At 34.0% G+C, this 12,203-nt stretch overlaps 1 protein-coding gene across 12 annotated transcripts in view; it reads right to left on the bottom strand.

The window, feature by feature from the left end:
* Window positions 1–12,203, bottom strand: part of DMXL2 (Dmx like 2) — a 55,578-nt gene that overhangs the window by 28,091 nt on the left and 15,284 nt on the right. For 11 of the 12 annotated variants that reach the window (XR_008238313.1, XM_052808514.1, XM_052808519.1 and 8 more), the window contains exons 7-17: window positions 11,822–12,000; window positions 10,924–11,107; window positions 9,747–9,921; window positions 8,743–8,976; window positions 7,347–7,624; window positions 6,442–7,138; window positions 4,523–4,644; window positions 3,346–3,435; window positions 1,864–1,981; window positions 995–1,114; window positions 307–534 (exon numbers count right to left, since the gene is read on the bottom strand). Coding sequence is in view for 11 of the 12 variants with exons in the window: in XM_052808514.1 (XP_052664474.1) it covers window positions 307–534; window positions 995–1,114; window positions 1,864–1,981; window positions 3,346–3,435; window positions 4,523–4,644; window positions 6,442–7,138; window positions 7,347–7,624; window positions 8,743–8,976; window positions 9,747–9,921; window positions 10,924–11,107; window positions 11,822–12,000 (2,425 nt within the window). In the remaining variant the exon portion in view is untranslated. The remainder of the gene's footprint in view (window positions 1–306; window positions 535–994; window positions 1,115–1,863; window positions 1,982–3,345; window positions 3,436–4,522; window positions 4,645–6,441; window positions 7,139–7,346; window positions 7,625–8,742; window positions 8,977–9,746; window positions 9,922–10,923; window positions 11,108–11,821; window positions 12,001–12,203) is intronic. The other variant, XM_052808524.1, reaches the window with a different exon arrangement.

The raw sequence follows: 12,203 nt of genomic DNA, 5'->3' as shown, positions 1-12,203 counted from the left end.
TATATACCCAACACATTAATGCTGGCCAATGAACAAGCAGGTATAAATTGTTCATTAATAAACAAGGGATAGAAGTTAAGTTTCCAACTACTAGAGCATTAAGTGTCAGGAACAGCTTTCCAGTGGGGACTTGATACATTTGTGAAAGAGCAACATGACAAGGTCACAATGATTTGAGAGAGCCTCTTTAGTCCTGCATTCCCTGTATCAGTAAATCAGAATGTGATAGGCCGAGGAGATACAATCCTATAAACTAGGAGGTAAAATTAGTGGACCAACTGGATAGAAAAAAAATGTTAAATTTACCTGCTGATGGAGTTGCTCTTATTACTTCTACACCAACAGGAAGATCCAGAGGTTGGCTATACACAAGTCTGGAGCTCAGAATGAGTTTACTAGCAGTCTGAAGATTAGCAATTGATGAAGATCGTGGAATGGGACTTATGCCAGGTGATACATCTGGAGAAGAATCCACAGTCTTTTGCTCAGGTACACTAAGCTTATTCTCTGATGAAGTAGCTTCAGTTGGTTTTGCTATATAAAAAAAAATTGCCGAAAGTGTTAAAATCGTTTATAAGTAAGGACAAGGCATGAATGTCCTATAACCAGATTTATTTTTTTAGCAGCGCTTAAGCCACATGTTAAATAATTATATGGTGTGTGCAGGCTGCGTTAGTTTTATTGCATGCTGTGACTATTCATTTTAAGATACCCGTAACATTCTGAAATACTGATAGTTTAAAATAAAGAATCCAGTGCTTAAGTACATTACTCACCCTATCAACTAATTTTTATATTGCTATTGGTATAGAATGCAACCGACATTTGTAAAGAATCTTACTGCTTCTATTGCATTGAGAAATTATTTCACAGATTCCTGACTTTGAGGCTTCTGCTTGACAAAGGTGACATAATTTGTTTTAAAATAAACCACCAAGCTTTACTTTAAATAATATGAAAGAAATGTCTAAGAAAATTATAGTCACTCACTCACCTAAACAGGCTTGCACAGATTTGAGATGAAGATGCCACATCTGAAGAACAGAGCAGCCATTACTATCTTTTTCAATTACTACTAGGTAGAACTTTTCTGAGAAAGGTGGTGGACGATACCCTGTAATTAAACCTATTATCACTATCATGAAGTTTATGTTCAACATAAATAATTTTCAGTAATAGAAGACTCTCTAAAAATTGGTACTAAAAAACCCGTTTTCCTCTTTGAAAGAAATTGCTTGATTATTAAACAAAATATTCAAACAGTACCATTAATAACATTTTTAATTGACATTTTGTTTGCTCATGGCTACAGAAGAATTTCAAAAATAACAAGATAGACTGACTTACAGACAACCTGAGTATTAGTGGCAAATCTAATTTTAGATATATTTGGTCTCCCAGTCAGTCTGAACTATTTTGCTAGATTGTAAAAACTCTTTTCCACCTGCCTGCTTTCGTCCTTTTTCTTTTGAAGTTTTAAGTCTACTACCAAATTCCCCAGTTACTTTCTACTGTATTAACTCAGAAGTCGGATATATTCACCTTATCACCTGGAACAACATATTGATGCAGAAAATACAATTCTGTTTTATTTTGTACACATTTTTTTACATATAATATACAGCACTGTGAAAAATAGACTTTGCCATATAAGTTAAAATGTTTCACTCTAAGCAAAATACCTTTGTTTAATACCATTACTATGTAAACAACAATTCATATGAGAAACATGAAACAGCCATTATACCGAATTCTAGAGATTCTCATTAAAAAGGAAACTAGCATATGCCAGCTAGATTTCAGTATTCTTTAAGAACATTTTTGGTACCTCCTTCATTCATAGTAGTTATTTTTATGCTATACCTTGTGATGGCTGGAAAAATATCTCAGTTTCTTTCCCTTCCACATCTTCCTTATGTGGTTTGTATCCCAAAATGAAATCTTCTTGAAAGACATGAAGCAATTGTGTGTTTGAGCCACACTGAAACATTAAGCAATAGTTATGCTTCCAGAACAGTATAGCAACATTTTGTACTAATGCAATTATTTCTTTTGTGCAATCTAGCTACTGATGAGGATCATTTTCTTTTATAATGTTGAAAATTATTTCAATGCATCAGGAAAACTAACCAATTTCCTCTTATATTAAGAGCAGCATATTCTAGAACCTACTGTTTGTATATTCAAATAATTTCACTGATACCTACTATGCTAGACAAATTACGTAATAACATTTTTGCCACAGTTATTGACAGATGAATTAGTATCTGATTGGTTTTTACTTCTTTAGGTGCTGAACAAATGACACTGGCAAAAACTCTTAGACTTTTATCCCTCTTCAGTGGGAAGACATATCTGCAGTGAATTGCTTGGGAAATCTAAAAAAAGGGAATGAATTGCATGAATTGGATATCTCAACAGCTGTCCTTCCTGACAGCACCAGATTTCTTTGCAGTACCTCCACCTCTCTACAAAGGAGGCTGCTAGCAGTGAAATCCTTTCCTGCAGGCAAAGAAAAATACGTCCTCCAAAGACAGTGATGGCAAAGTTTTCATGTTGCAAAACACCCTCTTTTTCCAGAGAAACATGGAAAAAGAGTATTCCCTGTACTCATCTATAAAAATTCTAGAAAAATATTTTGTAAATCTGAACTTAAAATTGAAGATCCTATGTGATTAATACTTAAAAGACAGGAAAATTTATTGACAGAGATATACGTCTTTATGTATGTTAAAAACATCCAGATGTCTAATTAAGAAATGGTAAACCACTGTTTCCACAGGCTGCTTCCTAACAGAAAACAGCATTGGAACACATATGATCAAAACAACTGTGAGTAAGAACACGGTGTAATAATACTACCCCCTCATTGTTTGAAATGTATAGCTGTATTAGTTAACAGATAAAAATTTGTCTTACAAGACAGACAAAAAAACTGAAGTCATACATGGCTATGATTCCTACATTTTTGAATAGTTAGGTCTAGTTTTTAGGTTTGGGGTTTTTTTTAATGTTGTTCATCTTTTTGTTTGTTTGTATTTGGGGGGGATTGTTGTTTTTTTCCTTTAAATTATGATGGTTTGTAAACCAGTCTTTAGTTAAGTTTTGTTTTCATCAAGATTTATGCTTAGAAAATACTGTTACACACTAACAATGGGCTTTGAGCTCCTAGCAGCTAAAAGAAAGCTGTCTGACTAAAACATTCAAGGTATCTCAACATTCACAAAAATTCAAGGCAGTCATTATCACCATAGAGAATTCTTTTCAACAGATTAGGTTAATTAATACACAAAGCTATTAAACACCTTTTATGTGATACCCTTAAAGAGTTAACTATTTATTTACTTTGTTTGTTATTGCATCGAGTTCAATAATGCATCCTGGTCGAGCAGTAGATTGTTGGCTCACAATGTTAAACACTTCCCCAATAAGTTTCTGAAACAGAGCAAAATGAGAAGAGTTAGTATATTTTTCCTTTAGACAGAAGGAAATTGCAGTCATTTACAATAAACTGATGCTTTGATTTTCCTTGTTGGTGTAAACTGTAACAGACTTCTTCCTGTTGTCATTTTGGCAATTATGAATAATGTGTTTATCAGGACATTTGCACTGTTGTGAGTCTGCAGCTATTCATGGGGATAGCACACTAGTTTTTATGGAAACTAAATGTTGTTTATTTAAAGATTTATCCTTTCATAACATAACTTAGTATCTGTGCCATGAGAAACTCAAATACACTTCATCACTTTTCTTTAAAGCTTCAGGTTTTGTCACAACATGTAAAAAAATAAATCAGTACAGCTTATATATAAACTGAAGGCTCTATTGATTTTTGCTGGAATGTTCAGTCATGGTTCCTAGAACAGATTCCTCAGACTGATCTGAATAGTGACAGGCTCTATCTTGCTGGATAGCTTATAAAATAACAGAAGAATAGAAAAAAAGGAAAGATGTGCTTCTTTATACAGTTAACAGTGCAAGGTCAGGCTTTACTTTGCTTAAAGTCACAGAAATGACAGCTAAAAAAGGATGAAAAAATTGCTTATTACAGAAAAAATAAGAGCTAATATTACCCTTAGCAATAACCTGCTGATTCCCTCCTATCCTACCATCTCTGTCCTTCCTGATATATAAATGTAACTTAGGTGGATACACCTAAGTCTTGCTCTTCTGTCTTCAACTTCCTACTTGCTCTTGACTCCCCTCTTTTGAGAAGACAAAGAAAAAAAAAAAAATTCCCATTTTTCCTTTCCCCCCACCTGCTACAGGCTGGGGAAACTTGTCAGGGAAATTTCGTTTCAGTCCAGCCACTTTTAGTAGTAATAGCTGCATTTCTGTCTGCTAATGTTTACAGACAGCTGCAAAATGTAACTCTGCAAGGTATAATGCATAAGATCCTATACATGGAATGGCATAAAAATTATACAGAACTAATTGAAGACAAACCACTGGAGAGGAAAAAAAAAGTTACTTCAATTAGTTTTATTTTAATACTTTCAAACCATTGCTACATAAAACTTACAGATGATTCAGGGTCAGATAATTCATCTAGAAGTTTTCGTGCATCTACAACGGCTTGATAGAGTCTCAGGTTTTTGCCATCGGAGGCAACAAAGCAAGCACTAGCAGAATTGCAGTATGTACCTAATAGAAAACACAAAAATTTCGTAGTTAGAGAAAAAAATGGCAGTCAAATGGCATCAGGTAGTCTATTACAATCCACTTCACAATACCTGAGTATGTTTCTAACATAATTTTCATAAAGTACTGAAGCAAAAACCTAAGTAAATGTGTGCATTAAGCCACCAGTACTTGAACTTTGAAATAACTCCCTTTCTGCTCATTTATGTAACTGAAACTCCTCATAAAAGTGAATAATCTAAGCAGAATTCGTATATGTTTACAAACATCATTCACACATGCAAAAACCAGTATGTAGTACACCTAAGGGAACGCTGCCGTTCCTTAAAATGATTATGTTCTCTTCACTGTCACCTCTAAGGAGGTGCTCAGAAGTGCTAATTCTAGCATCCCTAGGTTGTCAGAGTAGGAGTCTAAGGCAAACTGTTCAGAAAAGCTATATTAGCTATAGCTTTTTTCCTTGGTTACTGTCTCTAGGCTCTTTGGGTAATATTAACCTCTATGAATGTTTCCTTCTACCCTCCAGTTAAAAGTGCAGATATAAAAGTGGAGGGAGAAATATATCTGCAGTAGTGAATAATATATGAAAAACTGTAACAGACTGTCTTTTTTGCTTCTTTACAGTGTACAGAACAGGCTTGACACAAGGTTTTCTATTCTGATATATGTTTTCCCCTTACATTATAAGAGAGAAGCAGCTAGTTATTTGTGTTTAGAAGACTTTGTGGGATTCAGACAGTACAGAATGTTACTATGTAAGCAGAGAAAATGGATTTATTTTATTTTAAATCAAAGCTATGTTATGCATTTATTAAGCATACTTAGGATTTTTGAGGTTGTACATCATCTTTGACACCCATTTAATCATTTAAAAGGTCAGACTAGCCTTAGCATAATAAAATAACCTGGCATTATTAGTATAAAATTTAATGTTACATCCACAGCACAAACGACATTTTTAGTACTGTATACAAAGATGACAACTACTACAACAACATCTTTATGATAATTCAAAAATAAGTATCCGAGTGGCTGAATAGAGCAACATTCGTAGAGACAATTTTCCTAACTGCAATAGACAGCCCTAAAATTAAATAGAAAAACTGAAGAATTGTCCTAGGGCATTACACATTACATGTTGTACTGCCTGACCTCTGAAAAAGTATTGTTTGCAGTTCTGTAAAGTTAATGTAGTCTATTTCTTTAAAAATACTCTGTGTTCTAACTGGGCTTTTGTAAACCACTGATGGCCTGAAGAATTTTGGTATTGTTTCAGGATCTTCTAAGCAGAATTCTTAGCCAGCATGTTAAAAGATTTTGATACTGGAAATTTTGGCTGAAAATCTTTCCCAATAATTCAGATGTTCAAGCAGTCCAAAAACTAGTTCTGTGCAACCCACTGCCTCCTGCAGCTGTATGTGGCCAACAACCCAGATGCCTAAGTCATCAGAACATCTGCATTATTAATAGCATTTCAATGCAGAGAACACTCAGTGAAGCTGCCTAAAGCACTGAGGAAAGGGATCATCTTGTTGTTTGTGAGAGTGATGATTGCTTACTCACACAAAGAAGTTACTGAATGTCAGCTGATGCACAGTAACTACAGACAGACTCAGACAAGATGAAATGTTTTGAAGTAGCTTAGCCTCAAATGAAATAAAAATGCTTAATTTGCATAATACAAGGAAATTACTGAAAAGTTAATATAAATATACTCCAAATACAATAGTAATATTTTAACAAATTAATTCTGTGACTTTCAGTATTAACTCTATATGGAAACATGCTAAGTATACTCACCAAGGCAATAGCTGGGAATAAGTGTTGGAAGCCAGGCTACGTTAGAGAAAGCGGATGTATGAAGAGAGTTAATTCGAGCCAGTTCAGATACTCCTCCAGTGTATGATAAAGGTCCTATAGGGTCTACACGCCACAGAATCAGCTCACTATAGATTGCATTTGGGTCATGGAATGTACGGGTTGCTGCATTTTTAAGTTGCTGCCTAGAAGAACCTTTCACATGTTTAATAGGATCCATTATTCTGTTTATCCTGTCAGAGTCCCAGGAACTGTCTGATTCAGGAGTTAATAGAGCATTATGATGAGAAGATGTTAGCAGTAATGGTAAAACAGAATGGCAAGCTAGATCATTGAGATGAAAACGGTGACCACAGTACCTAAATTTATGTGACACAGTTAGCACAGTAGTGAAAGCTGATTTATCAGCAAAAGTAACTGCCCACTGATTTAGAGAGCCATCTACATGTTTGGAAATCATCATTACTAGGGGAGAGATTATATTCACATTTGCACTGTCCTGGGCAAAGCTTTGTCCTTTATTTGCTAGAGTATTATCTGGAAAGTCCATTGTCTTCTGATGTACAGCATTACTGTTATCTTTTACAAAGACAGGGCAAGCATACATCATAATATTTTTGCTAAGGGAACTAGCATCTCCTGATGGAAATGCAACAGGAATCCTAGAAGAAAATGAAACCTAAAAAAAAAAAAAAAAAAAAAAAAAGAAAGAAAAGAAAAGAAAGAAAAAAATTAGAATATAACAACCCAGCTTAAGTCTGAATAAATAGCTGTTTCACAGGAAGTACTTAAAATTAAATTCATACTGATGTTCAGATATAAAAGAAAGGACAAAATGATTGTTGATTAAGATCATAAATAATAAAACAATTTCAAATATACAATACCTGAACTTGTTGAAAGATGCCTGGAGTGTATTCATCTAAATATTTCACATGCCACACCAAAAAGGTACCATCAATAGGATGGATAGTAAAAAGCATATCTGGATTTCTGTTCCATTCAGTTAGGAGCAACTCAATTTTCCGATCTAACAAAACTGTTGGAAGAGGCATGCGTGGGCCTGCTAGTAGAGATGTTTTGGGGCTTCCCTCTCTTTCTCCATCTTCATGTTCTGAAGAGCCTGTACCAGTCCCTGTCTCTGATTCTCTATCTATAGACAAGTCTGCAACAGAAAAGAAATGTGCCATTTTATCCATTGCAAAGATTTCCCTATTGGTTTTTACTCAAAACACCACAATATTTTTTAATCTGCTGATAGTACTATCTGATAAGAACATTCATGCACATTGAGGGTAGAAACATTTTTCTTTGGTCTGTCTGTACAAAAATATGAGGCTCTGGCCTTTGACTATCGCTTCTAACTATGCAATACAAGTAATAATAAATACAACCGTAAAAATCCAGATACTTAGAGTAATGCCCTGCCTAAGATTATTCTGGTCAACTATACAAAACCACCCATTTCATATGAATGCTGGTTCCAAATTAATGTAGTAGTTTTTTTTTTTATTTAGAAGGTGATCATGAAATATATGGTATATAATCATTGATAAACTAGTATGTAGTGCATGTTCAGTAATAATTATCACACACTTAACTACTGCATCAGTAATCTAGATTTTAAGAACCTAAGCATTATAAATGACAAAATGTATCATCAGTTTACTATCATTACTTGGTCTTACTAGTTTCTGTAGACAGATTTTTATTTTTACACATTCTTACTGGCCAAGTGACCCTCCCACACCAACGTAAAGTACTTCTGGTAGAATAAGTTCTCCCTCATTAATTTCAAAATATGTCTCTCCATTCCTTTGTGACAAGCTACACTTGGGATCATCGGGTGATCTAAGGTTTAAGATGTAAATCTTATCAGTACTGGAAACAGTGCAGTTGCATTAAAATGGAGCTATGTCCAACCCTTCTTAAAGCTTGCCATAAGTTGGTATGTCATTACTGACAATCAGATTGTAAGGTAATAGAAAGCAGGTCTTAGTCATAATTTCATAGCTCAGTGGAATATATCCAAAATGGAAATGAAAGACAAAAGCTACCTTTCTTTTTCACTGTGTATATCACTATTGCATTCCAACAGCGTACATAATTGAATTTTTCATGCCTACAATTACAGCAGCCAAAATTTCAGCTGTAAATGAATATTTATTTTAGATTAGTGATAAAATGTTAGCACTTATAATTCTTGTGCTAAATAACTGCATTAGTTATTGCATTAATGTGCTTCAGAATAATTCTTGTGCTACATATCTTGATATTACTAACCATGATCTAATTTCATATGTAATCCCCTCTCTTTTTCTTCCATTTCTTCTTCTTCTTCAATCTCAACATCAAAATCTTGTTCTAGTTGTTGTTCAGAAATTTTTCTTAGATGCTGCATAAATACTTCAATAGAGGATGTAAAATTAAATTCTTTATTATTCAACCAGTGAACAACGAAGCCTCCATTTCCTTCATCTATATTAAAAGCTGTTCCAGCCAAGACTGATGGAATATCTGTGGAGATTTTTAAACAAATAAAAAATCTATATATTAAACTGCTCATCTTTTTATTTTTATATACACACAGAGATTTCTTAATTAAGATATTTAACTTATTTCAGGTAGAATATAATTTGTGCCTGTAAGATTAGAAAAGGTAAGACGTGGATCAAGTTTCTACCTGCAATTGTAATAAAAAAATGTAAAGATATTTTAACATCAATACATTTACATGAAAATTGATTCTTATGTGAACGGTAAATGATACTCAACAGTTCTAATTGTTCAGTTTCATATGTTGCAGTGTTGTCATTTCATGTACAAATTTTAGGTAAGGCACATGATTGCTCTTTAATCTTCTCCTTGTTTAAAATATTCTGCATTATTCTATAAAAAGTAGCTGGTTTCCTGCCAAAAAATCTGGTACAGCTTTTTTTCATTCACTACATATTCTGTAGGAAGCAAATACTCTATTCATCATAAACCATCGCCTCCCAAAACCCAACAATGAAACGCAAAGACGACTTCAAGTTTAGGTTTCTTTTGCTTTCTGATGTGCAAAGATGAATTTAATTGTCTTTTAAAAGTGCTGAAGGTATTCAGAATAAATTCAGCCTCATTTGTCTTACAAAACTCTATGCCAAGTAACAGACTTGTGAAATAACAGTCTTCCTACAAATTCCCTGTATTCAATAAGGCAAAGCAAAGAATGCATCTCAGCCCCCTTTATTTTTTTCATTTTGTACAAATATATTGTTACAGTTTAATAAATGGTTTTATTTCACCTGTATTAGGGTTGATGCTTGCTGCTATATGGAAGTGACCAAGTGCATTTGCATGATGTGAAATGTGACGCTGAACTTCATGAGTACCCTGTTGATCTGGCAATACATCTGGGTGGGTAACAAGAACTGAAGATCTCCTTTGTCCTTTTCTCATATTTTTCAAATGGTGAATTGTCTGAAATAGTTATAAAAAATAAATTAAGGAATACTAAAAAACTGTAAGGTAAAAATTCACACTTATATAAAGCCTAAAGCTTTTTAACTTCCTTCTACCTAAGAAGTGAAGACTAATTTCAAAAGGATTATTTTAAATAGATTTCAACAGATATTAGTAACACTTATGTACATCAGTTCTGGCCAAAGGCAGAGCACTTCTAACAGTCTTCTGAAAGTTCCTTTGATATCTGCTTCAACAACAACACAAAAATACACACTATTTTGTGTAACGTTCATAAACAATATTACAACAATCTAAAAGCAGTAACCTTTGCAATATAATTTTATAATGAATTATTTTTGTGTCACTGAAAATTGCTGAGAGCACATGTAGAGCACAACTGATTCAACAGCGCAAAGCATACTTGGTTCCACTCTCCCTATCTGTTGATGGTTATAATATGTAAGAAGTAAAAACTTGGTCTGATTGTAATAGTCTACAAATGAGTGGTAGGGTGGTTGGTTTTTTTTGTTTTGTTTTCTGGTTTTTGTATTGATAGGTTTTCTCTTACTGTAAACTTAATAGACTTGATACAACTGCCACTGAAATCTAGAGCCCCATAATACCACCCTTTAGAAATGCAATTATTAAATCAGATAACTAAAAATTAGAAGAGTTTATTTACTGCCTTCACTGTTTTTATAATGACAGACTTTCAGACCCAATCAGAATGAAACCATCACTTACTATTCCATTAAACATTGTCTCTTCCTGTCACTATTAGTTAGCTGTAGAAAAAGTTGATCGAGTTTTAAGAACATGGAGCTTGGGTGCAGAGTTGCAAAGTCTCTGACTTCTTCACTGTTTAGTAACAGACTTCAAAAACTGATATGAAATAATTCAGACTGTTATGCTTATAAGAACTAGATAATACATATTCTTAGAGTTCTACATCCTTTAAATATTTACTTTTTAAGAATCTTGAAATAAAAAATTCACAAAGTAAGTATTTACTTGTACCTCTAGTGCATGCTGTATTTTGTCCTTTTGCTTTCCAGATTGAGAGATAGTGCTGCTAATGCTGGAAGTGCTGGTTTCACAGATCTGCTCACCGAGAAGAGTATCTTCTGGTAACAACGTCTCTGCCCACAGCCGACAGATGCCATCAAGACATGATGTGAGTAACACATTACAGACCAAACCCCTAACGATAGACATATCAAGGTTACTACCCAATGTAATTAAATTAGCTATACGGACACAGCAGAAATTAGGGGATTATACAAGTATTTAGTAGTTATTGTTTCATCCAAATTTCTGCCTCTCCCCTAACTAAAGGTTTTATATCAGTAGGGATTTTTGGCATGCTGATAAACCCATAGATTATTGGCAAAAGTGCATGTGAACACGGAATGGTTATTATTTGATAAATGCAACAGTTATTATAAAACTGCAGTTATGAAACTGCCTAAACTATCTGACTTGCTGAGCTATGTGAAGAATGCATAAATTTTACTAAATAATGAAAAGTGAAATTGAACAGCTAATTAAACACCACTATATACAACAAGGTGCAGAAAATAGCTTACTAAATGCTAATCATTTAAACAAGCATTTTATTTCCAATGTCATAGCACCATTTGGTGAAGACAAAGCCTTACATCCATGTTTCCTCACATAACTTGAGAAGGCACTGAAGTTTAGACCATATTTTAGAATAAATCTCACCTGTTAACATGACTATCACTATTGCACTAGGTAATACAGAAGCTTATGGGAAGATGTTGATATGTTTTACTTCTTGAAAGTATAAGCAGAGAAATCTAATCATGTTCTTGATGGCTAAACTTCAAGCAGAGTGTTAAAAAATACTTGGTCAAAGGCTTGCTTGTTTTTTTTAAAAAGAAAACTTCCAAACCTGGGCATGTACTTGCTAATGTTACGCCATGAAAATCCTGTCACTGCTCGAGGATGCGCCAAATAAACAAATGAGAAGTGGACAACCCCTGAGCATTTTTTCTTTTCTTCATTCTCTTGGGGCAGAAGAGATGACTTCCAACCAGTCATAGGATACCAAACCTTTAAGAGGCAGTCATCCTATATAAAGCAATGAAAAACCATGGGGTTAGCTAGCTATAATTACAAAACATCACAAAAAGAAGATCCCAAATAATAAGGAAACTTCAAGTCTGGTATCTTTCATGAAAACTTGATCTGTGGCCCAGAACTATTTGCAGTTTTTCAGACAACCCATTTCTAAGACCACTTATTTCATTGATGGTCATCCTGGAATGAGTTAC

This window comes from Harpia harpyja, chromosome 14 (genome assembly GCF_026419915.1).
Source record: "Harpia harpyja isolate bHarHar1 chromosome 14, bHarHar1 primary haplotype, whole genome shotgun sequence".
In the NCBI taxonomy this organism is placed as follows: domain Eukaryota; kingdom Metazoa; phylum Chordata; class Aves; order Accipitriformes; family Accipitridae; genus Harpia; species Harpia harpyja.
The sequence above is the reverse complement of the archived record's forward strand: the minus strand, read 5'-3'. Positions and strand labels throughout refer to the sequence as shown.